Source organism: Lytechinus variegatus, chromosome 2 (genome assembly GCF_018143015.1).
Source record: "Lytechinus variegatus isolate NC3 chromosome 2, Lvar_3.0, whole genome shotgun sequence".
NCBI classification, from domain to species: domain Eukaryota; kingdom Metazoa; phylum Echinodermata; class Echinoidea; order Temnopleuroida; family Toxopneustidae; genus Lytechinus; species Lytechinus variegatus.
The window spans coordinates 79,410,886-79,438,749 of NC_054741.1; the positions used below are offsets into that span (position 1 = coordinate 79,410,886).

Consider the following 27,864-nt stretch of genomic DNA (forward strand, 5'->3'; position numbering starts at 1 on the left):
GACTTTTTATTAAAAATAAATAACACCATTCAACAACCCAACAAAAGAAAGACAACACAATTTATGAAAGTTATCCATGAGAAAATGTATACCTTCATGAACACATCATGAGTGAGAAGACGATGGAATATAGTATTGATAATAATAATTTGCATTTATATGGCGCCATCTATCTATATGGAAATTACCACGTTTAACCCATTATATATACTGAAACCATTGACCAAGTAGGTCCATGCTGGAACCAGGTAATCCATGTACAAAGCCAATGGGAGTTACAGAATTCAGCCGTCAACAGGGGAGCGTTTCATCAATATTTTTGGCCGACAAGTTTTCAGATCTGACAACTTTCCTTGATAATGATTGGCTGAGAGTCATTGTTATCATAGTAACTGTCGGATAAACAGTACTTATCGGATAAAACGTCCGACAGGTCCTTTTGTGAAACGCTCCCTGGTTAATGTATTTCATAGTGAATAAATGGAAACCAAACATAACTTATATCAAGATAACACAATTATATTAAATTAGCATGATTTATAACCTTTTAAGGTTCACTAAAAAGCAAGGCTTATGAGCAGGCATACAAAACGTGTACACGGTATATATCATTAAGTTGGGGATCAGTGGTAGAAGAATGATCAATAGTCAATGATGAGCTCAAAAATCATCCGCGATTTTCTCTTGTAACAAAATTAACAGACTTGAAAATACCGAAACTTAGTTAATTTATTCTGTGACAATTCATCATGTTGCTGGTTTAATTGTATAATGCTTATGACATTGATATTCCGATCTGAAAAGGGTAAATTTAAGAATCAAATCAGCGAAACATCACTCTGGAGTAAGGCTGTATAATTAATCAGTTTACGGAGAAGATACTAATAGGCCTATGCCTTGGTCAGCTCCCTGGATATAAGCTTATCCAGCAAAAAGGTATGATTGCTCGGTTAGTGCCCCAAAGGCAAACTTCGAGTCATGATCAAAGTAAAATAATGAAAATTAGAAAATAAATAAAATGGATTCTCAATAAATGGTAAGATCATCCTTGTTCTTTTATCCATGAGATATACATGGCAACTATATGTTATAATTGATAGCGAAATTCGCTCTGGCCACATTAATCAGCAGCGTATCAACGTCTGATCATTACCGTTTCAGCTAAGATCTGTGATCTTCACAATATTGATACAAGAAAGTCAAATGTTAATTTTGAAACAGTACAGCTTGAAAATGCTTCAAAATCGCATTTGAATTCTGAAGAAATATTCGAAGTCAACCCGTATAAACGATTTAATTGGTTTAAAATTGACTAACGTATTAAAATAAAGACTTGTTATTTTCTTCTTCCGGACGATTCTTTACTTCAAAAATGATATTCTTAATCATAATCGTCATCACAAACATTTCTTCATCAAATCCCTTCACAATATAACAAACCATTGTGGAATTCGGATTTGTAAGTCATTTCATCATCGAGCATACATTTACTTATAATAGTGATCAGATAGTTTCCGTTGGTGAACATAATATTTACAGAGAATATGCATGATATACATATGAATCATCTGAAGATTAAAAGGGTGTCTTTCTCAACTAGATCGCGACTAGCAAGTTAGACGACTCCAGATTTGGCTAGTTGCAGAGACGTCTTCTTCAGTTTATAAAGAGATGTCGCGTAGACTAATTACATCCTCGACTGCGGAGACGTCTCCGTGAGATTTCGGAGAAGTCCCACAGACGTCGAGGAGATCTTCAGAAGGCTACTTGATGAAATTTCACATAATCTTAACACCCATGGGCAATTCCTCAACTTATCTAATTCTTTGAGCGCGGTAAATATTTACCTATAACACTTAAAACAATTGATGGATCAAACAACAATGTTTATTTTCATGTTGTAAAGTAAGATGTATAGTATTTCAAGGAATTCAAGCTTTTACAACACGGTTTGAACTGCCAGTACTGTAACGTCGACCGTCCTCATAGCGTCTCCTTCGGGCTGCGATGTCATCTGTGGGTCTGTAATGAGAAAGTTTGAAATGTCTTAGATATTGAATCCGGGAAGAGCGTGTTGGAAGAAGACGAGGGTGGGAACAAGATCGTAATATTCATGATCGACAATAGGGTCGGGGGAGGAAGATGGTTGGTGGGGGGGGGGGGGTCGCAAGAAGATTATCTAAACCACACTGTCAAAACTCCGGTGTTGATTTAACACCAGCCCGAAATCTATATATGTCCCACCAGAGAATTGTTAAACAACACCAGTTCGTTTTGGTATAACACCAGAAAGGTGTTTATATAACACTAATTAGTGTTAAAACAGCATCGGTTTGATTACAAAATATATATAGATTCCGGGCTGGTGTTAAATCAACAACGGAGTTTTTGCAGTGCAAATGATTTAGCGAATCAAAATGCAATTAATTAATCAAAGGCTATTGCTGTCTCTTACTTTCGTAGTCTAACTCCTGCCATTGGTTTTTCATTTTCTGTTTTCTTCTTGTCCATTCCCATCAAGCTATTATACCGCATGAGAATGGTGGCTGTCACGCGCCTGCGCAGTCGGGGCATGGTGGGCGATCCAGGGATTCCTTGGCGAAGAGCCTCTTGTTGCTGATTTGAAGAGAAACACAACAGAAATAGTTTAAGACGAGAGTTGGTGCGATGATTTCAAAAAGAAAGAAAGAAATGGCAAAAGAGAAAGATAAGAAAAAAAAGAGATAGAGAGCCATACAGAAAAAAGAGATGCAATGCATTTTCAAAATAAAATTAGGAAATGCTAATTATTTTTTTTGGCATTTCTTATGTGAGAGAGAGGTGGGGGGCGGGAGAGAGAAATATTCCCTAACAAAACCGTTCCCTCTGTTCCGTGTACAAACTTCTACCAAATGGGGAAACATTTGTCCGGCCATATAGGGTCTATAATAGCTCTTTGAAATCCCATATACCTATCTGAAATCCATGAGATAGAAGTTTGTTTGGGTTTTCAACTATTTCTAAAAACATAATAAATTCGAAACATAATTATATACGATCTACAAAAAGACATGATTCGTTAATCTTTTGAGAATAGATCTGTAACTTCTAACCTTTGCTAGTGCTGCTCCCTTTCTACCAATGATAGGTTGAAGCTTTGGACCTTCATCATTCATCACCATCACCTGGGTACCTTTCTTGCTTACACGTATTTTCTCCATCACCTCACCAACATGTAAAGTTAGGCCGTACATTTCCTCGTGATAGCGATCGTCGTCCTTTGTCAAAAAATAAATAAAAAGAAAATAAATGAAAATATACCGCTTAAGAACAAACTTCCGCGGAGTGAGGTGGACGAGATCGATTAATATATCTATTTTCTTTTAATTGAAAAGAAAATACAAAAATAAGTAGTTGATGAGAAGGAAGTGATCGTAGAAATCCATAATTTTAACCGGCAATACATGAGAAACATTTCTGGAGAAAGCGATCTTCGTGTGTTTCTGTATATCAAATTAATAAGTCATTGAGTCAAATATAAGTAATGAAATGACGATGCCATGTGATGTTGTGTTTGCTTCTTAATCCCGGGTTCTTAATAAACTAAATTACATGAACCATCTCATTTTATACATTATAAATTCGTATTACCCATATGAATTGGTTAATAAACTACTTTTAAAATAAATATTACCTTCATTTTCCGGACAAAATCTCTTGCCTCTGCTGCCCCTAGACGACCAAACTGAGAAATAATGCTCTCGATAGTGTTGCTGACCTCTTTTACCATCATAACATCACCACTGACATAGATATGGCCATGACGGCGATATAGAACATTATAAACTAACCAAGGATGGTCTTTGAGAATGTCCTGTACGTATTTCTGATCAGGATGAAAAAACGGAAAAGAAGAGTCATTATCAAAACGAACATGTTAAAAGATCATAAAGTAATTGAATACAAGCCCGATTGTATATTTCATATAAGATCAAATAAACGGAGCTCTAGAAGTTTCAAATTTAGGTAGAATCGAAAAGAAAATAATTACGGAATGATATCAATTGGATTGCAATGTTTAAGATTAGTTTTAACACATAGGCCTAATATATAGCTACATGTATGAACATAAAGAAAAGAAGATGAAACACTCAAGAGCAGCTTTTGAAACATCATTTAGATCACTTGAATTTTCATTGGGTATGGAGAGAAAGGTTGATCGTCAAAGTAATAATTATTATAATCTTTCCCCTTTATATACTTTGCACTACACTGTAAACCGGTGTTTGAAAATTTTTAAGCATGTAACCCTAAAACGTTGTTTAAATTTGTAAACAATAGTTTGATTTTTTTGTTTAAAACTATACACAAAACTTGCAAGAGAGACGAGCTTCGACCGTTTTTACAGTGTTACACGTTATCACTTCAAGGATGGTAATCGTGTTTAGCATATTCATTATTGACACAATCTCCGAAGTGAAATGAACTGGAAGTGAATGATATGAATACGGTACTTTTAAACCACAATGAGAAAACATCTTTCGTCAAAATGGTACAGATAGTGTCCACATACTCGAGGCTTGCCAGGATCCCGAGAATACCCTGTCAGGACAGCAGTAAGGGCGCCCTCATCTTTAGCCACTGACGTCTCTCCTTTGTAAAGGTCTTCTTTGGCATTCCTAGATCCGTACACCAGGGTTATATCCCCGAAGGTGTCCGAACCATCTCCTTCACCGCGGCGATCCTTCACGTCTGTTTCTTCGGTATCATTGTTGTTGGCAAGCTCTCTCTTAAACGAGGCAAGGTGACGCAAGTCAGCCTGTCTGTCCTGCCAGAAGGACCTGAAGGGAGCGACACCAGACCCAGGTCCTACCAAGATGACTGGAGCAGACTTGTCCGCAGGAAGATGGAAGTATGGGGTTCTAGCAGAACAGATCCAAAAAAGATATCATTATTATCGGTATCATATAATGCAGACTTTTTTTGATAAGTTATGTAGCATTCTGACGACAGAAGAATAAAACTGCTATGTTCTTTTGATCTTGACATTCGTATAAAGGTAGAGCATTGATGTTTTTGAAAATGATTATCGAATATCAGCATTCAATGAAACAGAAGATGGCTTATCAGGCTTAAGCAATATCTTTTGGCTCCTTTTCCTTTCTTTACCGTTGTAAAGAAAAGATTGGGGTAATAAATCAATACTCATACTTTGATGATTATTCCATTTATCGCACATTTCCTGACAGATATTGATGCCGAGGTTCCTCAGAGCTCTATATAGCATGATTTATATTGCCAAATTAATGTGGCTAATGTGGCTGAAAACTGAGAGTTGCTTACGAGCTTACGAAGGCTGGTATGACATCATCCTTCCACACTCGATATAGCCAAGAAGAGCATGTTCCATAATGTACTGGGCCTCGGCCTCCTGACAGAAAGAAAAAATATATATCAAAAGGATATTTGAAATCTGAGAAACTCTGATTTCAATGTATTTATACTATATTATTTTGCTATTGCGATGACAACATGATTAACCATGCATTTTTACCATGCGGGTAATAAAGATGTTCGTAATCATCAAAGAAAAAAAAATAACGTAGGCATTATAGTCGATTTTAACTGTTCAAGTATAAACAATTTACATAATTTCATTTTATGAATGGCAAACATCTAAACTTTCGAATGCACACATTTGTTCAATATTCATAACTGCATCCGAAGCTGTAAAGTATATAAAAGGTACTAAACGTGTATTTTCTAGCACTTATTCATGTAGGTTGCGATGTTGTTCCCATGCATGTGTTGTTGCATTTGGTTTTGTATGTGAACAGACTTCTTTACTAATTGTAACACAAACCGTTAGGATGATACGAGACCACTGCTACTGTAGCATGGATCTCGTTAGGATACTGCTTTGGACTGGAGCTGATGGAGTAATATCTTGGTTGTAGAAGAGGTAGCTGGGTCAGAAGAAGCGATGCCGGAACCTTGAGAGAGGGATATCCTTCTAGCACCTCTGCCATGTTGGGCCAGTTCTCCGACTTCCACTCTTCGTACTCATCGGATCCCTGGTGTCAGGAGGGGTAAAATGTTATAAACATTAATTATTATTAACATTTTATGCGATGTGTAAATACCCTTTAGGTTTATAGCTCAAAACCCTTCTCATGGTTCCTTATAAAAAAAATGTAAGGTGCGTACGTAATATGATTTAGTTCTTGAATAGAATGTGTTTAGTGATAGTGCATCAAATATGTGACCAACCCACCCCAAATCATCAATAAGTCGCCAGGGAAGGTTTTCTCTTAATAGCAAAAAATATAAACTTGTTTCAACATTTAAAAATCAGAAAATTGAAAGAGTATATATTTCCTCTTTATACTGTTAAGATTTGAAGTTGAATAAAAGACGAGGTACGAGAGTTTCTTTGACTCCATTTTTGTGGACCGCTTGGAAGTTTTAACCGAGATTGCACTAGATTTCCCAGTGTCCCATCTCATGCCTGAGTGAACTTGGGACCTCAAATCTAGTTATGCTTGTTTTCTACCATTTTTTAAAGCTCTCAATGGGTTTTTCTACATTCAATTACATTTTGGTAGGTTACTGGTGATATATCTTGACAAGTTATATATCATTTTGAAGGTCAACATTGTGTTTTTCATTAAGCTCAATACAAATCTTAAAATTCAATTTGGGCGACTTATTTTTGGCATACGGGTTCAAAGTTCAAGGATATTGCTTAAAAGTTTTTTTTTTTTAACTTGGGATCCTAAAATATAACAGTCATGATACAAATGAGAAGATCGATATCTAAAAATTGTCCGGATATTAATGATACTTTATGTTACAAAGGTGGAAAACGGAATGTAAATCATTCAATTTCAATATGCTTAAGATACCTACCATACCAAGTATGCCAAGCTTCTCTTTATCTCTCGGGTCTGTAGCCCTAGTTGCTAGAAGGCGGAGGAAGTCTGGTGTTGGGGGCGTGGTGAGGTCCAGAAAGCGCTCCAGAGCGGTCCGCATTGAGCAGGTTGGTAAACGAGAAACAGTTGTCCAAACTTTTAACGTACCTATGATTGTGTAGAAAAGGGATAATGAAATGAACGATTCCGAGTAAATTCTAAAATATCTTTAAAATATTTTTGATGAACCAGGTTATAATAAGCATGGACCTATCACAAAGGTCCATGTAATAAGACAATGGAGCCTCAATAAGGTGACACATTTTCTTCTTAAGGTAGGGAAAACTGTCACGTCACCTTAGGGGCTCAGATAGTTGAATTATCTACAGATTAGGTCAATGAATCACCTATTTACTTATCATTATTGTTGTTTCAGTTGTTTTCGTTTTTGATAATCCCGATTAAAGATAGTTGTAATGCAAATTCTTGACAATATTGAAGTAAAGTATATGAATGATTTTTGATAAAATTCTTGTTATCTGTATATTAATGATCATGTTGTAGATTTATTACATCAAAGTACAAATGCACGATATCCATATCGACCTGCATTATTTTTCTTAGCATGATTACACTGACCACTAGGATCACCCATTCAACCATTGACACAAGATAATGATTACTGGTAAAATGTTTGGTTAGTCTGTTGTTAACATGGTTAATGAAAAACCACTTTTATAAATTGTGTTTTGTCTGAAACTCATTCCAGTTCCACGTTATAAACTCCTTTTCCTACACTCAACTCAGAATATTAATGGTTAAGGGGATAGATCAAGAGCTAGATTTTCGTTCATCATTCTAAAAGAAGAACCTTTCCATACCGAGTTGTGTCTCCCGCGGCTCAAGCTTTTCCAACTTGAATATTGCATCGGGAGATTTTTGGTAGTCGAGTCGCTTGAGCACGCGAGTGACTACTGCGCTTTCATTGGATGGGAAGAAAGCCACGTGATCACCGGGTTGGTACGCCATCTCCTTTTCCCCGTTGGTATTGAGGCGGACTAGGATAGTTGACCGACTTGGAAAACAAAGAAGGAACAAGTTAATTGCAATTATCATTATTATGTACAAACTTAGCAATAAAGGTGCAGTATGCGCACCGACTGAACGCAACTCTGTAAAAGGTGTAATTGTGCACCTCAAGAATCTTTTTGAACGTACAATCTTGCAGCTACTTTTTACGCCCTTTTATGGTGCAGAGTTTTCATTTTTAAAATGAATAAATATGTCATCTTTTGAATATTTTGAATGCAAAAATCAAAGCACTCAATGAAAAATAAAGCATATTTTGCACTCAATAAGGTGTTGCCAGTGTTGGCTTTTGGGTGTAACATTTTCGTTTTAGTCTGACACTGTATACAAATTGGGTGCGTGTGCCTGTTAAATAGATTAATTAAAAACATGAACAAACTTTAAATAAAAAAACACAAATAAAAAATGTTAAGCAATTAAATCTAATTCATTTTAAGCTATGTGAAAGGGAAAAATATTCAATTTGAGAGAACATAACTATATATACACTAAAAAAAAAAGAAATTTACCTAGCACTTGATGTCCTTGTATAGTGACTGCACTTTAAGTGCTGATTTAGTCATTGAAATTTGAACTAGAAAATCAGCATCAAAGTGCAGTCTCTATGGACATTAGATGTTAATTAGCGCTTCATTTTTTAGAGTGCAGGATTGATAAGTGTAAACTAAGTGATTGTAAACTAATGAAAATATAATAAGATAATGGCAATATTATTTCTAAAATTGAAAGTCAGCAGCAATCAATTTCGAGAGAGCCAACCTTGATTCCGGTGGTAGAAGACTCTTCCTTGAGATGATGTTACATGGGTAAACCTTCCGGTCATGAAGGTGACTCAAAGCATCGCATAGATCAGGTACAGGAGCACTAGACTTAACATCTATTCCTGCCGCATAGATCCTGAATTTAGACGCCGCCCAGTCTGTGCTAGGTGCGACAGTAGCAAGGTTTGGTGTTATTCCAGAGGCACTGTCTCCGATATGAAACTTCTCACATGCCGCCTGTAAGGGCAGGATTGTTTCCAGAGCTGAATTGGTAAATCGTCCTGGTACTGAATATATTTATTCCATTTATTTATGTCAACAATATTTCATTAGGGTGCCCTTTCAACAAAATGCTGGAATCAATAGGAGCCTATATGCATAAAACAATAACCAAACAAACTATACGCATGGTTAAATATACAAAAACATCATAAATCAATACATATTCAATCTACATACAAATCTTGGATTTATCAAGTTTGGGACTTCAAGTAGGTTTGCAGCAAGTCTTGTATAAATATATTGTCATTTTTTAGAAATGAAATTGATTGTTAATAAAACAGCAGAAAATAAATATGTTAACATTCGTGCATATCAAAATAAAACAAATTCTCTGAATTTATGCTTTTTTTAATGACGAAGTAGCTTCTAGATTAACAAAATCGAAGATTGATATATTTTACGATAAGCGTAATGGGCTTTTTCATTTCATTTTGCACAGTAACAACATTAATAAAAAATATTACACATCTAATTAGGTTTTTTTTTTTTTTTTATAAAACTTGCAATAACGCAAACTTCATCATTGGTAGTTAATATGGTACAAGACAAGATCGATAGCCAATCAGAAACGGTTGTCATGAAAGGTGTCAAATTTTGCCTATACAATAGTAAACCAGATGAACTAACATACAGAGAGAAATTAGGAAAACTAAACATTCAAAATGATAACACACCATGAAAGTTTTAATGAGCCATCCATCGAATGTTTCATCTAGTCCTCTCATCTCATCACCCCATCCCATGTCGACGAGTCGATCTCCTCCTAGCGTGTCAAACATCAGATCCACACCTCGGGCAAAGGCACAAAAATATGGGTAGATACTCGATCCTAACCCAAACACTCCATAGCTGAAATTAATAATGATTATTGCCGTAATTAGAGAGGGGCGTTGATAGCAATGATGGTGATCATTATACATAATCAAGAAAAGAAATGAAAGGGGCAAAATCGAGAAAATTATGATTGTATTGATGAAATCATTGATATTCTTTTCCGTGATCGGTCATATCGCCCGACGATAAACGTACGACGCTCGTAAATTCGTCACAAGTACAATTCTATGACAACTACAATTCGGGCTGTTCGATTATCTACTATTTCACGTTCCCTATGAGCTGTGTGATTTGTTAAGTGTGTGTTTACAAACGCTTAACCCCATCATATCACCGGGATGATGTAGGGAGAATGACACGAAGATGCCATGTGATCTCCAGGGTTCGGAGTAAAAATGGCAAAGGTAATAATGGCAGAGGTAAAAATTGCAGAGGTAAAAATGGCAAAGGTAAAAATGGCAAAGGTAATAATGGCAAAGGTAAAAATGCCAAAGGTAAAATGGCAGAGGTAAAAATGACAAAGGTAAAAATGGCAGAGTTAAATTGCAAAGGTAAAAATGGCAGAGGTAAAAATGGCAGAGGTAAAAATGGCAAAGGTAAAAATGGCAAAGGTAATAATGGCAAAGGTAAAAATGCCAAAGGTAAAATGGCAGAGGTAAAAATGACAAAGGTAAAAATGGCAGAGGTAAAATTGCAAAGGTAAAAATGGCAGAGGTAAAAATGGCAAAGGTAAAAATGGCAAAGGTAAAAATGGCAAAGGTAATAATGGCAAAGGTAAAAATGCCAAAGGTAAAATGGCAGAGGTAAAAATGACAAAGGTAAAAATGGCAGAGGTAAAAATGGCAGAGGTAAAAATGGCAAAGGTAAAAATGGCAAAGGTAATAATGGCAAAGGTAAAAATGCCAAAGGTAAAATGGCAGAGGTAAAAATGACAAAGGTAAAAATGGCAGAGGTAAAATTGCAAAGGTAAAAATGGCAGAGGTAAAAATGGCAAAGGTAAAAATGGCAAAGGTAATAATGGCAAAGGTAAAAATGCCAAAGGTAAAATGGCAGAGGTAAAAATGACAAAGGTAAAAATGGCAGAGGTAAAATTACAAAGGTAAAAATGGCAGAGGTAAAAATGGCAGAGGTAAAAATGGCAAAGGTAAAAATGGCAAAGGTAATAATGGCAAAGGTAAAAATGCCAAAGGTAAAATGGCAGAGGTAAAAATGACAAAGGTAAAAATGGCAGAGGTAAAATTGCAAAGGTAAAAATGGCAGAGGTAAAATTGTAAAGGTAAAAATGGCAGAGGTAAAAATGGCAGAGGTAAAAATGGCAAAGGTAAAAATGGTAAAGGTAAAAACGGCAAAGGTAATAATGGCAAAGGTAAAAATGGCAGAGGTAAAATTGCAAAGGTAAAAATGGCAGAGGTAAAAATGGCAAAGGTAAAAATGGCAAAGGTAATAATGGCAAAGGTAAAAATGCCAAAGGTAAAATGGCAGAGGTAAAAATGACAAAGGTAAAAATGGCAGAGGTAAAATTACAAAGGTAAAAATGGCAGAGGTAAAAATGGCAGAGGTAAAAATGGCAAAGGTAAAAATGGCAAAGGTAATAATGGCAAAGGTAAAAATGCCAAAGGTAAAATGGCAGAGGTAAAAATGACAAAGGTAAAAATGGCAGAGGTAAAATTGCAAAGGTAAAAATGGCAGAGGTAAAATTGTAAAGGTAAAAATGGCAGAGGTAAAAATGGCAGAGGTAAAAATGGCAAAGGTAAAAATGGTAAAGGTAAAAACGGCAAAGGTAATAATGGCAAAGGTAAAAATGGCAGAGGTAAAATTGCAAAGGTAAAAATGGCAGAGGTAAAAATGGCAGAGGTAAAAATGGCAAAGGTAAAAATGGCAAAGGTAATAATGGCAAAGGTAAAAATGCCAAAGGTAAAATGGCAGAGGTAAAAATGACAAAGGTAAAAATGGCAGAGGTAAAAATTGCAAAGGTAAAAATGGCAGAGGTAAAAATGGCAGAGGTAAAAATGGCAAAGGTAAAAATGGCAAAGGTAATAATGGCAAAGGTAAAAATGCCAAAGGTAAAATGGCAGAGGTAAAAATGACAAAGGTAAAAATGGCAGAGGTAAAATTGCAAAGGTAAAAATGGCAGAGGTAAAAATGGCAGAGGTAAAAATGGCAAAGGTAAAAATGGCAAAGGTAAAAACGGCAAAGGTAATAATGGCAAAGGTAAAAATGGCAGAGGTAAAAATGGCAGTGGTATAAACCGGGTCGTAAACCCCCATCCAATAAACTGCAATGAGGTATTGATTTAAAACACTGATGCTATCATTTACATTAAACTATCATATCAATATATATGTGGAAATAAAGAAAATTACTGTTTTTACATAATCTTTGTTATTTTTGTGTTATCCAAGTTATGCAAGTGGTTCTAAGTAATTCCGAACTTGTCTATTTCAGTGGGTTAATGGCAGCGCACATTGATGCATTAAAACTCGTCGGGTATACCCTTCCTCTTCTTCTCCTTCCATACCTCGTCCATTTTCTCTTTCGATTTCTATATTAAAAAAATCGATTAAATACCGACATTCATGATGGTTTGAAGAGTTCCCCTTACCTGAGACTCCCTAGAATTCCACTTCCTCGGAGCTTAAATCCTCCTTCACTTGTCGCTTCGGTTAGAGGGTTCCCATCGCAAAACTTCTCACATCGTGGAGAAACCGGTGATCTATTGAAACGATATAAAAAGGCTCTTATGCCGATGGCTTTCTGAAACATTATTTGCAGGCGCGCCGGAACACTTTCAGTTTTTTGGGGGGGCAAAATCCCGAAGGGGGCACGATATTTTTGACAGCGTGAGATACCGAAGCGATCGAGCGGGAGAGGCTGTGGGATCCTCCCCCCCCCCGGTAAGGACTTTGTGCAAAAATGGAGTATAAAAGTTGCATTTCTAAGAGCATCCAAAAATAAATTTCTTGAGAATTAAACAGTCTTGGAGTTTTTTTTTGTGCTCCTTCTGTTTCCTCCCTTCTGACCCAGAATGGTGTTTCTTCATGATCAGGGTCCCAGTTCCAGCAAATGACGAGCCTTATTGCAAACGAAATTGTTTCAAACCAATGTAATATAGGCCTTTTAAAGACTTTAGACAAACATGACCGTACGCAGCCGGGGGCCGCCGATCGAGAGGGCAAAATTCACCAAAAGTGTGAACGAAATCCTTCAATTTTATTCTAGAAAATGCAAAAGCTCCCCCATCACAAACCCCCTCGCTCTTAAGTTTCTTCGAAAATTTAGGTCTTGCAGCCCCACCCACTCCCGGATTGTTTTTTTATTTTTGCAAACGTCCATGAATAACAAAAGCTGGGATGAACCAGAGAACATAGCTGCCATCTCGATTTGATTAGTAACAGGTAATGGGAAGAAGTTTTGGAATCTAAAATACATAAGTGCTATATCATATGAGCTGAAATAGTATCAGACAAAACGCCTTCCAATCATGCCAATGAAAAGGATTAGAGGAAAATACGGGGCTGTGAAAATATCTTAAGATATTTTTTATAGTAGAGCAGTACTGTAACGCTTATTTTTTTCTTTTATATTCTTTATTTATATTTTTATTCATATCTCGGATAATATGAGTCTGAAATTATAATGGGTGGACCACTATCAATTAGCCATTCGCTTTTAGTCTGAAATGTATTCATTCAATATGAGTCCGGTCAAGAAGACACTTTCACAGATGATTTTATTTTTTTAATGTCTAAACATTATCTCAAAGTTGCTTTCGAGTGGGATTCACCATTTTCACAAATTACAAATTATAATCCTCTACACATGATTATTCTGTGTGTAATTTTCTGATAACATGTCTATATTGAGTTGAAATGACCTTGATTTTTTCTTTAGCGCACTGACTTAAATCACTGTATTAATAAAATATTTGAAACAAGTTTCTCGAGATGTAGAGTTATAAACCTTATAATGGGTGGACCACTATCAATTAGCCATTCGCTTTTAGTCTGAAATGTATTCATTCAATATGAGTCCGGTCAAGAAGACACTTTCACAGATGACTTTATTTTTTTAATGTCTAAACATTATCTCAAAGTTGCTTTCGAGTGGGATTCACCATTTTCACAAATTACAAATTATAATCCTCTACACATGATTATTCTGTGTGTAATTTTCTGATAACATGTCTATATTGAGTTGAAATGACCTTGATTTTTTCTTTAGCGCACTGACTTAAATCACTGTATTAATAAAATATTTGAAACAAGTTTCTCGAGATGTTATGGTTTCTGGGCTTGACATATGGAGGCGCGATAGCTCAGTTGGTAGAGCGGGGGATTCGGTGACCCGGTTCGATTCCCACTTGGTGCGCTAGTGCCCTTTGGTAAGGCATTAATCCTCAGTACCAGGTACTTCGGAGAGGGCCTTAAGCCGTCGGTCCTCTGGTTGCTTTCTTACAAGCATTCATGCTTTCTTAGCAATCAGGTAAAAAAAATCACCACTGATCAATCAATCAATTACCAATCACATAGATTCCATATGTTGCTCGAGTAACTATAGAGTTCACGCGCGTTAGTGATATCGGGTCCGGTCTGAGCGTTTCTGGGCGACCGCGCGTTTGTTAGACGACACAGCCAGCATCATAGAGTTATAAACCTTATAATGGGTGGACCACTATCAATTAGCCATTCGCTTTTAGTCTGAAATGTATTCATTACAAGGTTAAACGTTTTCACACTGTAATAAGATGGAAAAGGGGCTTATCAAAGGTATGTTTCACAGAGGAACTGTTCGTCAAAAGACGCGAGGCTTACTATGATAATGTATTTGCCCCGTCAGGGGCAATTTTTTAATATATTTTTTACAATGGAAATGACAATTTTCAGGCAGAAAAGTGCCTTCGTTTACTTTTGTCCTTAAATAATTTATCATTTTTCTACTTTCAGGGGGGCACATTGGGGGGGGGGGCAAAATCTCGTTTTGCCCCCCCAAATTTTATTGGGGGGGGCAAGTGCCCCCCCTGCCCCCCCCGCTTCCGGCATCCTTGATTATTTGTATTTATGATTCATTCCCCCTCTCATTGTTAATTACATGATTACTCTAATTAGTCTTCCTTTTGAAGTTGGTGAGGGGGAGATGAAGGGGATTTACCGAAGTGAAAATAATAGTGTCTTCATCGTCCGCTAATTTTTTTAATTTCATTCACTCATTTGATAAATTTTGCCCGCATTCATATTTTCTTCCCTGCATCTAGGTTTTTTTTCTTTAGAATAATAACCGATATACTAGTACTTACTGAGGAATGGACGATACATTGTTGTTATTTTCCGACATTTCCATCAGATAGCGACAGAAGTCCTATCATAAAAAGAGAGAAACATTACAAAATCAAAGATACATTTATCGGACCTATACACCCATGTTGTCTATGCCTCGTCTCTTGAGTTCTTTTCTCAATCAAAAAATACAATGCAAGTCGATACGATTCAATTTTTACTGAAAGTTAGAAAGATATCAAAGCTCATAATATCGAAACATATTTTAGTGCCATATGTAAATTTAATAACTATTATGTAGATGCTGTTTTGAAAGAGGGTTTCTCTAAATAAAAAACCCCAAGAAAATGTTCTTTTAAATACCATATAATGTTTTACTTGAAAAATTACATTAAATTTCATATTTTGTTTCTGTCAGTCTTTTTAAAATCATCTTGAAGAAAAAAGAATAATGATCACCATGATCACAGGGGCGATCTGCCCCGTCACTGTACAGCTGTACATGCAGCTTAACTGCTCAGTACCTGTATTTCCACTTTTACAAATGAACTTTTGAAGTTCAAATAAGACATTAATATATCGATATAGGCAACTATATTTAATAGAAATGTCGGTTTGTAGACCCTATAATTTGAAATGAAAATAAACCCAAGATTGAGCCCTTGGTCACCGAGAAAATTCATAAAATACTATCGATGAATAATTTGAAAATAGGCAAATTGAAAGATAGGCCCGCTTCTCGGTTGATTTAACCGTTTACCTTTTCAAACCTATCAGGACCTTTCAGCACTGTCGTCGCCGGTGTCAAAATAATCATAGTTATCATTATCAGATTTGTACAATGTTTTTAACACCGAAATTCAATTAAATAATCAACACTTAAGTGTATTTTTTACCCTACTGTATTTACTTGATTTGTCTTTTGTTGAAAAAGAAAATTAATGAAATTATACAAATACATTACCAAATTCCTGGCTATTCTAATTGTCTACTTTAAATGTACCTGTCCGTTGCTAGGCGGTTCCCCGTTGCCATGCGTGCTGGTTACAACCAACAAGAGATTCTCGTGCTCCAAATTCATGACGTCATATTCATCCATGCGAAGCAGACGAATGTCGAAGGCCTTTCGAAATGTTTCGTACACTTTCTTCGCATAATATTCGGATTTGGTGAACCCACCATAAAGTACAGTAGCCTTGAATGTCCCAGAGAGGGCCCGACGTAAAATGCGTGATGAAAACCGTGATGGACTTGAAAAAAAGATATACAAAACAATAAGCATTGACTTTAAATACAGTTCACAGAAAAATAATCATGATGAAATGATTTAAAAAATTATATGTAGGCGCGTATAGATTAGTAACTGTATTAACGTAATTAGAAAGTAAAAAATAGGTTTTATTTAATCAAACTAAATCCAAGTGATTACAAAATACTGTAGAAAAGGGGAGAAAACGAATTCTACCGACAAATTGGTATAAAAATGCATTTATCAATACTAAAATAGATGATCTTAAACTATATCTTATTTGCATGCTATTCTCCAAGTCCTTTTAAACACGACCGTCAATCTGAGTGTGATTAAACTATTCCAATATGGAATACTTATTATTACTGGTTGAGCCACCCTACTAAAAGTAGACTTATATTTAGATGAATGAATCGATAGATGGATAGACAAATAAAATATGAATGAATGAATAAAGAAGCAAGTGTCAATTCTGAAATAAAAAAACTGTATACAGACTAATCGAAATGGCCTATAAAAATATTTTCACACCAAATTTCAATACTGATGATTTGTTGTTACTTCTTGGATTAGAAAAATAAACTCGAAGGATTATGTATTTAAATACAGCCCTTGTTTTGAGTAGCATTGTTTGAGAACAATTTGAACCTCCTCAAAGTACCTTACCTTTTCAAATGCGATTTTAATGAAATTTTCACTCGACTTATTTGTGTGATTTACGAATAAATAATTTCTGGATGAGATTCAATTTTTTTGTCAGGAACATTTACTTACTCTGCTCCCGGTGAACGAATTCTATCTATGCTTAGCTTTCCAGATGATAACTTAGATTTCCATTCTGCTTTATTCCACGGGTTTTCCTGAATAGGAACACAATGATGGGATCAACAATCGGACTGAGAAATAAACATTTTTAACAAGTTTGAAAGCCATTTCCATCAAGGCAATTATACCTCTTAAACTACATGTATACCTAGTTTTAAGATATCTTAAAGTTTCACGTATTGGCTTCAGTAATGTTACAACATAATGCTGATGATAATGCTTAGATTGCCAATGAAGTTTTTTTTATCATTCACTCGAATTTTCGACGATCCTCCATTCTTCTTCGGGAGTTTACAGTGTAAACTCCTGAAGAAGACTGAGGAGGACCGTCGAAAATTCGATTGAATGATAAAAACTTCATTAATCGAAACATTGTCATCAGTATTATTTTGTTAGTTTTAAGATAAATATATTCATCTATTGATTGATTTATTTATTTATATATGGATTTTTCATTCATTAGTTTACCAATTATTCAAGTAATATGGTTAATCGTTAATGTTTTTGTTTGTTTATTATAGGATGTATCTCCATCATTATCGTCGTTGTCAGCATTATAATTACCCCCGACCACACATCATCGTCATCATTGCTATTATAATTTTTCTTTTTATATTACCTGAACAGTGAAGGTTGGCATCAGCTGATAGTTGAGCGTTTCTTGATGAAAGAGCGAAGTCACGCTGGCGGTCAGCGGAGATACCACGGCTCTCCAGTCTGTTGGACAACCTTGCCTAACCTCGTGTTCGGAAGCAAAAAACTTCATAAACTCCACTGATGATGTGTGATGATCCATGATCGTAACGCCATATTGCTGGATGATAAAAGAGAAAGGGGATTTAATTAATGAACTCTGAAGAGAGAGATAGAGAGAGAGAGAGAAGAAAGATAGACTTGGGACATAATATAGGAGGGTGGAGCAGAGGGACACCATTGGGTGCAGTCGTGCCGCTTTCTTTGAATTTTCTGGTCACGTTCGGAGAGGGACAGGGCGACCATCTCCCAATAGTTATTGTAAAAATTTTGAATTCTTATATAGGGAACATTAATGTAAACATCCTTGATTGTAGCCAATGCTGTTTGTTTATGAGGGCATAGGAAAAGAGAGGAGAGGAATAGCATCGAAATAGGCTTATCATCTCTGTCTGACAAAATCATATATAATTAAAGATAATTTGATTTTTGAAATAACCCACTATGAATAATGCACTGTAAAAACTGTGGTGTTAAAACTGACGACAATTGGTGTTAATAGAGGGGAGAGGTGTTAAAATTACACCCTAGAGATTGAAAATAACACCAAAGAGTGTAAATGTAACAACCAAAGGTGTTGTAATAACACCTATAGGTGAAAAACTAACACCACCAATTCAACACCGGTGTAAAATAACTGGTGTGGTCCTCTATGTACACCGGTTAACACCACAATTTTTGCTGTGTGGTTATTAAAATTCCATAAGAAAAATGAATGTAGTTAACCTGAAAACTGTGAATAACTGCTACATTCATTTCAACCAGTGTCCTATCCTTCCATAGTGAGTCTGTGCAGGATACATCAAGACCCAAACGATCAGCTATCATCTGAAAAGAAAATAGAAACAGGATGAATTTCATAAAGGTCGCGATAGTTGCATAAAATAATAATTGTTAAACCTATCCCGGGAACCTATCATGAGCCTGATAATGAATGTAAGGCCTATGTTTACAAGAAATAATTTTGCATTCGTAACAAATACTTTTCTCTAGCATGCACAATCATGTAATACTCAGATAAAGAATAACAATAGAAACAGCAAAGATGATGATGACGATGATAGTATAATAATAATGATTATCATCATAACAATCATAATCATAATCTTCTTCGTCGTCCTTTTTTAGAATTAATATTATCATCATCATTATTATCATAAGAGGAAGATGAAGAAGGAAGTAAGAAGCGGTAGAGAAGAAAAAAAATACTGCTACGATTTGTCTTCTGCTCTCAAATTATAAAGAAACAATAAGGAGAAGAAAAAAAAGGATTAAAAGAGAGAAGGAGGTGGAAAGAGGGAGGGGAGTAAAATGTCGATGTTAAGGTGGAGGGGCTGCGGAAACGGGAAGCTGCGGAGCTTCAGCTCCCCCACACTTTTTTCTCCAAAAGCATGTACAAAAGCGTAAAAATTACCATCTGGTTATGATTTTCTGCATGGTTAGCCCCCCCCCCCCTCTTCCACTTTCGAAATCGTTCCGCGACCCCTGCAGTGATTTGAAATACTGAAAGGAGCAAAATTTATATAAAGAAATATGATTATATTCATATTTGACATTACTACTCACCCTAAGCATGTCGTAACGCTTCGGTGCACAGAGAGCATTATTAGCGATGTCCGATGCAACATACCACTCATTAATGGGGCAGGCTGGGAACTGGATACCGCCAACGTCTAGCATGAAATTGGCATAGGAAGGCATCGAGTACCATTTCAACTTCAAATCCACAAACCATCGAAGTCTATGTCGTTGATGACAACGAGGGGGGAAACGAGATAAAATTTCGTATCAGCAGAAGATATGGCTATTTCCTCCCTCTTTATCCCATTCCAATTATTCTGTTTTACGTCATTGATAGAAAATGATGAGCATCCTTTATAATAGGTTATTGCTATGTAGCATTTAGAATGTAAGATGGGGATATAAGATCACATATCCGAAAAAAATGGTTTGAGGTTAAATGATGTCCAACGATGACATGTAATGATAAGATTACACGACTTTATTATGACGTTGATTTGAATTTCTTCCATTCCGCTGCTCTATACCCAATTATATTTTCGTTAATTTTGATATTTTGTTACTCCATTCGACTATATCACAATGATGTTGCATCTTGTTACCTTTAAACCGCATTTACATACACAACATAAAATTGCCCTCTTGAACAATGCTCGCGTGTCGTACCCCTGAGCCCGAATCACTGTGTAAAAACGGTGTCTGTTATGCCAAGTTGGTTATTATATTTGTTTATAATATTTAAGTAATTATACTAGAAGAGGGCCAAGAGCCGAAATTTGGTCTAAACATGCATAATTATGCATTAATCATGGATCGATTCAATACAAATTCAAGCATTATTTAGCAGGTTTGCTCAGTCAAAACAAATCAATCTCGCCTAAAAAAAAACAGTTCAATTGTATAGTCAACAATTTGCGTCACCGAAATTGACAACAGAAGAGACAAAGAAAAAGAAAGTTATCATGGCAAAGTTAACTAGATATTCATCTTATTTTAAAGATGTACTGCACATTCATTCTAGTGCAAGTGATTAAAGTGAACTTGCATTTACAGCATGGACACTGTTTTTTGTTTTTTTTTTTGGGGGGGTGGTCATTAAAAAGTAAATCTTGCTGGCCCTATCAACACCACTTTTGCCACCATGACTCCATGCATGCTATAATAGCCCTTTAAAGGTCTATATATAGGACTCACTCTGGATGAGATAATTCGACTTCGTGAACCAGCTCGCGTGGAATCTCAAAGACCTCAGGATCCTCACCATTGACCTGGAGAACAAGCGGAAGGACATCAAAACGGGTTCGATCACTCCGCCATCCAAGAGTTTGACAGACCTGAAGAAAGTGTGAACAGTGATGAGACTGTATAAGATCTCTGCAGAAAATTACTGAATTCTTGAATAGGAAAAGTTATTAGAAGCCCGATTAATTTCCAGCATTTTTCAACAAACTTTAAGGGCTCTTAAACATGCACTTCTGTACATCTAGTTCTAAGGTTTACAATGATGATGATGACGATGGCAGTGGTGGTGGTAGCGATGGACGTTGCAATGTGATGATGGTGCTGCTGATGATGATGATGATGACGGTGATGATGATGATGTTGATAATGATGATGATGATAAGTAATAGTAATAGAAATACAAAGTAGAGATAATAGTAAAGCAATGCTATTGATAACAAAATGTAAATATCGAAATGGGTCCTTTATTGTACTTACATTACCCTCCGAAATTGCCATGACGCAATTTTATTGCAATGGACCTATTTCCCGCCAAACTCCACCCTCTCACTTATTATGAAAACTTGATTATATTATATACGTAAATTTTACGTACTATTGCCCCCTTCCCACTCCTTTTACTGAGGGGAAAATAATTGTCCGACCTTGTACAGATACTACCTCAGAAAATGCCAGATTGCTCGGATCTCCCAGCACTGATCCATCGGGTTGCCGATACCCTGCATATCCGATCAACTGTGAGTTCCAAATTCGGAAATCCGTTTGACCATCGCCTTTTCGAGGTGGGAATACTGTTATAGCCGGCCTGCAGATGATAGTAAAGTAAGACAGATGACTAGAATTTTTGTTTAATAATTTCTATATTTTCTGATCTAGTTGCCGTTGAAAGAACGCATATACTGTCAACGGATAAATGGATAGATATGATTAGGTTTATACACGAAGCGCAATGAAATTATTTATTTTCAGTTTTATTCAATCAGGGTGGCCTCATCAGTTGCACATACTGCTGTCCTTGAGAGCCCTGAGATAAACTGAATACATTGAAAACTGGCAAATCATAGATTAATAGACAACGCATGAATATTCAGTGAGGGCCGAGCAAATGCACTTCACCACCCTCATCTGAATGTCTGATCGTAAATCATATGAACATAATATTGTTTGAAATATTCGCAATCTTGTGTTTTCGACATACTGGTATGTAATAATAATAATAATAATAGGCATTTATATAGCGCCAAATGTACTTCTAGTTCGCATCGATTTGGCATTAAAGGGGAAGTTCACCCTGAAGAAAACTTTGTTGTAAAAATAGCAGAAAAAATAGTAAAAAAATATTGGTGAAGGTTTGAGGAAAATCCGTTAAAGAGTAAGAAAGTTATTAGAGTTCAAAGTTTTGGATTTGTGACGTCATAAACGAGCAGCTGCCCCATGTGTTATGTAATATAAAATGCATGAAATTCAAATTTTGTATGGTTCCTGATGCCTTAATTTTGTTTTCTATTCATGATCGGGTGTGAAATGATTTGCCTATTGATATACAAAAGGTAGAGTGAAAACCATTTTCAATTTTCTGAGAAAATAACTTTTCATTGATTTTTTACCATTCGCTATGTAGGAATGCTGCTCGCATATGACGTCACAAATCAAATTATTGAAATTCTAATAACTTTTTAATCACTTGATGAATTTTTCTCAAACCTTTTTTATTATTTTTTCTGCTATTTTTACAATAAACTTTTTGTCAGGGTGAACTTCCGCTTTAAAGGAGAAAGATTAGACATGTATTGATTTTATAATGATTTAAATCAAAATTTCTTAGTAGTTTTATTAATGATTTTGGATCAAATCAAATTTGAATGAAGACAGATTGAACCCTATGAAACGATGATAAAATTTTGAATGAGTAATTATCAAAATATTTTATATATCACATAAAGAGTGTAGATATTTGAAGGGACTTTTATCATTTAGAATGATGAATTATTATTTAAAGAAACTCTAATGACAAAAGGACAACATGGCGTACAACACATAAGTACATGAACAAGTTATTAAATGAATATTGAGGTAATATTCTGGGGAAAAATGTAAAGGACGTAGGCATGAATATCGGAAGCCACTCTTATCATGAGTATTGGACAATGTTGAAAGAAACTATGTTGAAAGAGGGCGTATTCCAAGCATGGGAAGCTACTACAGCAATACAAAAAAAAAATCACAAACAAACCTACCTCACATTTCCCTTGTTTGTCGAATACAGTAAATGCTTGCACAGCATCTCGAACATATCACGAGAATTTGTCACTTTTCTAGCATCGAAAACCTTGTGAACGAAAAGATAAGAGCACAGAAAATAATCATAAAAATGGCGACAAAAATCACTGATGAAAATATTAATTGTCGCAGGGAATTCATTAAAAATCACTCAAACTAAACTCAAAACTAGCTTATAGTGCGTATCAAATGAAAAGATCATGTAGGAGAAGATGGTTTTTAGGTTCTGATATCGGTTTTTAATTTTGGAATCATTTATTATTATTATTATTATCTCATTTTAATCGGCATATTCAAGCAAGTAATAGAATGAGGAGAGTTACATGGATGCTGGGTAAAGAAAACAAACTATTACGTCGAAGATCTCTCTTTCCGAACTGATCTTAAATTGTACGAAAACGTTTCCCAAATAATCATGATTCAGAAAGGATGATAGAAATCTATGAGGTTATTCTTGCCTGTAGCTTATTCCAATAAATTCGGCATCTAGACTGTGGAAGGTTTCTCCATGCTGACTTTGCCCCGAATATGAGCTCAGCTTCAGTGAGATGATATGAACCACTTTCTTTGATGCTCGTTTGAACTTCATACAGGCGACGCTCGTGAGATACAGTTCCTGACCTGTCAGAAGGGTGTGTTATTATCAGAAGCTTTATCTTTACAATTTTAAGATCGTTATCATAAACAACAGCACAGCCATTAAGCACAATAGCTTTCCATCAGTGTTTACTGTCATTAATTTCTCTATCGTCATTTTTTAATCACGATTATCTTTGAACTTTAAAATTAATAAAAAAACATCTAGAGGGCAAATAAAAGCTTAACATAAACAGTATAACGTAAATGAATATCTAGAAAATATGATAAACATATTACAATAATCAATAAAGCAATTATTCAAATTACACTTAATTATTCCAATCATCTATAGCGCTATGATAATCAAGGTAGGGATATATATACTCAGGTAGGCATCTCCTATTATAATTTTGTAAACACCTACCCTTCAATTTATTTATTTTATTTCATTTATTATTATTTTTTTTTTTTGGGGGGGGTGTTATGTAGATGTTCCCCATTCTCACTGTAAAAAGATTTATCCATCTAAAATCTGAAAAAAGTAACCAATACGGTGACCGACCTCTGAGCATGCGCATAATATTGGTCGATGAACTCCCGAGCCAGGCGTATTTTTTCATCTTGAGATCTTGGAGGGGGTTTCTGCCGGGTTGGTGACGTCACTGAATCGGCCTTCCCGTCTCTGGATAGGTTAGTAGTTTCCTGCATCAAATAAAATGTTTAAAGAATCGTACTACTCTTAGATTTTTTTTTGTCACATAATATGTCCAACTATTGCGGGTTTGAATACAAAATAGAAGAAAAAACAATCAAACAAGAAGTTTATAGTTTGAATACAGTGAGCATTTTAGTATTTCCACTTTTGATGTACGAGGTTTATATCACTAACTATACAGCAGACATTGACAAACACCGACCATTGTACTTTTCGCCATGAGATACTGATAATTTTAGTGCGTTTTCCACGGTTTTCAAAGAGCATATAAATTAAAACAATATCATAGAATCAAAAGTTTTGTTTCATTTAAAATTTAAAACAAGCTTTGTGAAACAAGTTCTAGACTTTTAAAAACAGTACAAATTAAAAACCATATAAAGGCACTAGCGTACCTACGGGGGGGGGGGGCAGAGAGGGCAGTCTGCCCCCCCTGACGAGCTTGAATACCTATTTTGCCCCCCCCCCCTGAAGAGCTTGAAGACCTTTTTTTTTTTTTTACTTGTCATTTTTTTCGACCGGTTTTGCCCCCCTGTGGAAAATTCCAGGTACGCCACTGTATAAAGATATTCATCAGAACGATGTCCTTTCTCCATTGTCCACACATATCGTTCCGTCTCATCTGTCTGTTACTATGCTCAAAAACTGGATAATTTGTATAAAACTATTCAATTTAACTTTTTCTATGTTTGGATTTTTTGCCCTTTTCCCTGCCTGTAATTTATTAGGTAATGACACGGGCTAATTCATCTCTGCCTGTATGTTAATATTCGCGGGCTTATTGATTATGCATACACATACCTATAACAATATTCCATATTTTATTTTGAATATTGAATTAAGTGATGATTGGAAAACTGAGTCCACTCTCTACACCTAACAACCACTGCCCCCCCCCCCTTCGACATCTCCTCTCGATGATCCTCTCTCTCCTATCTCGTATTAACCTTGCTATATTATTGTCTATAGAAAAGCAGCCAATACAAAGATATGCATGAGAATGGCCAGCGCGGGAATTTGAAGCCGGGAAATCAATATTATTGGTCAAGCCCTGTGTATATGGCATGGGCGTCTAAGAAATGCTTTGCATTCCTAATCGATTTATAGGCCTATTTAAATATACGGATCGACTTAGTTCGAAATGGCGCATGCTTTTATGTACTTATATTTCCATTTTTCATTGTTAATCATTTAGTTAATTAATACTCTACACAGTTTACTGATGGAGTGGAAGGGATTGGGGGCACATGATATAAGACATACGGGACTACATAGCATGTACTTTTATTTTCAGCTCCTGTACCTGTACTTTGATTTATATTATGTTTATGTTACTTGTTTTCATCAGTCAAATGAGCTTTTGATTGAATCTACCGATGTAATAAATAAACGAAAGCATAGTCGACCAGCAGACGTCTCTATATTGATCTTTCCTTAGATTAAAAAGGTAGAATATAGTTCTAGGAACCTATTATGTTTTAAGAATGCAACCATAGGCTTATCAGACTGCCTGTAATGTCAGTAAGCCCCCTATCACCACCACCACCACCACCATCGTCATCATCGTCATCATCACCATCATCGTCATCATCACCATCATCGTCATCATCATCTTTTTTGTCATCGTTACTATCATTATTATTGCCATTAATATTGTAATTATCATCATCATCATAATTCTATTGTTATCGTCACTGTCATTATTATTGCCATTAATATTGTAATTATCATCATCATCATAATTCTATTGTTATCGTCACTGTCATTATTATTGCCATTAATATTGTAATTATCATCATCATCATAATTCTATTGTTATCGTTACTGTCATTATTATTGCCATTAATATTGTAATTATCATCATCATCATAATTCTATTGTTATCGTCACTGTCATTATTATTGCCATTAATATTGTAATTATCATCATCATCATAATTCTATTGTTATCGTTACTGTCATTATTATTGCCATTAATATTGCAAGTATCATCATCATCATAATTCTATTGTTATCGTTACTGTCATTATTATTGCCATTAATATTGTAAGTATCATCATCATCATTATTGTTTTTGTTAATTGTCATCATCTTCAGCATTATCGTCATTATCATCACCATAATCATCATCATTATTATTATTATTTTTGTTATCATTGTCATCATCTTCACCATTATCGTCACTATCGTCATCATCGTCACCACCATCATCATCATAATCATCATCATCATCATCAGTCAATTCAATTCAATTCAATAATGGTATTTATTTGACGAGTTCAATTGCATACATGGCATCCAAATGGCTGAAATTTTAGCATACCTACAAATACAATAATTGTCCAACATATTACATTTCAAGTTAAAAGACAGTATACAGAATCTGATAAGGATTATAGCATGATACCATTATACATACAAACATTATGAGGAAAATAAATTTTATTATAAATTCTAAAATATCATCGTCATCATCATCATCATCATCATCATCATATTACCATTTCTATTTTAGATATTAATATTCTTATTAATACTATTACTAGAAATATTTTGTGTGAATCGGGCTTACGCGTATCTTGACCTTTTCAGTTCCTAATTAAACATTAAAGTGAACTATTACTGAACATGCTCAAAAAGAAAAAAAGAATGTTAAAGATCGAGGGCATAGAAGAGAAATATAAATAAATAGATATCTTTGACTATTCTGCACCTGTTCGATTGCCTGGGAGTGGAGGGTGTCAGTGAACTCGGATCCGTCGAGGTGGTTGAGGAGCACCACGGTGTCTTTCTTCTTTGAAGGTGATCGTTCTAAAGGACGTCGAACTGTGAGAGACGAACTCGGTAACGGCTTGTCAGGTTTCTCTGTCTCTGTAGTGTCATTCGGTAACCACAAGGAGACAAAACGACCAGGAGTAGTCGACATGAGGGCAGGTGTTGTATCAAACGACAAGGAGGACGATGTCGTACTGTCCGCTTGCTGATCAGTGGGTTGCTTCTCTGACTCAGGCTCTGAGTCCTCTTTTTCGCCACCATCTGCGATATCATCATCATGATCATCCGTCCTCACTTCTTCTTCCCCTGTATTTTCACACTCAAGCCCATCATCGACGGAAATTAAGCCGAGATCGTCCCCCAAGCCGTTCACCATCTCATGAGGAGCTAATCCATCGTCAATCTCTTCCTGGTCCATATTTAACCACGATTGGCACAGGCGAAGTTCTTGGTGTGATGTTTATCTCTTAAGGTCCGGTTCTAAGATTAAAATCTTCAGCACATCGATTTGTCTTGATACCGATTCGACGTTCACAGTCATTCTTACTGTCGAGGTCCGAATTGAAGGCCCCAAGTGCACTGCATGGTTATCACTCTCATGTACAGTGTACCTCAAATTGTGCCTTTTTAGATTTAACCCCGTATATATTTTCTTTTATCGGAAGTTGCATGCATGATGGAGATACTTTGTAATGTATTGAATAGAATATATCGATCTGAGTCCATCAAAACGCGTGGGTCCTCATTATTTAATCATGAAACTTAGTCCCCATTTCTTTTAGGCGTCAGCTCTTTTC

The 27,864-nt window shown here is 35.7% G+C and overlaps 1 protein-coding gene across 1 annotated transcript; it reads right to left on the reverse strand.

The window, feature by feature from the left end:
* Positions 1-27,723, reverse strand: LOC121409176 (nitric oxide synthase, endothelial-like). Its single transcript, XM_041601024.1, has 24 exons — positions 27,006-27,723; positions 24,141-24,280; positions 23,458-23,620; positions 22,957-23,048; positions 21,380-21,524; positions 20,672-20,811; positions 19,523-19,697; positions 18,683-18,784; positions 17,823-18,017; positions 17,153-17,238; positions 16,133-16,379; positions 15,150-15,211; positions 12,459-12,569; positions 9,697-9,871; positions 8,739-8,977; positions 7,772-7,965; positions 6,889-7,058; positions 5,843-6,053; positions 5,323-5,410; positions 4,553-4,901; positions 3,674-3,865; positions 3,093-3,257; positions 2,456-2,616; positions 1-2,022 (listed from the first exon to the last, which is right to left on the reverse strand). Exons 1-24 carry the CDS (start codon positions 27,483-27,485, stop codon positions 1,932-1,934), a joined length of 4,173 nt encoding a protein of 1,390 aa, XP_041456958.1. The 5' UTR covers positions 27,486-27,723; the 3' UTR covers positions 1-1,931.
* Between the last annotated feature and the right edge of the window lie 141 nt (positions 27,724-27,864).

Bases quoted from the DNA above. Each gene is read 5' to 3' on its own strand.
- LOC121409176 (XM_041601024.1), bottom strand. From the start codon at position 27,485: ATGGACCAGGAAGAGATTGACGATGGATTAGCTCCTCATGAGATGGTG. The intron at 20,812-21,379 runs GTAGTATCTGTA...CACTTTCTTCAG, and splicing joins GCAATCTGGCATTTTCTGAG to GTCTGTCAAACTCTTGGATG. The intron at 3,258-3,673 runs GTAATATTTATT...TTTTTGACAAAG, and splicing joins ATTTTGTCCGGAAAATGAAG to GACGACGATCGCTATCACGA.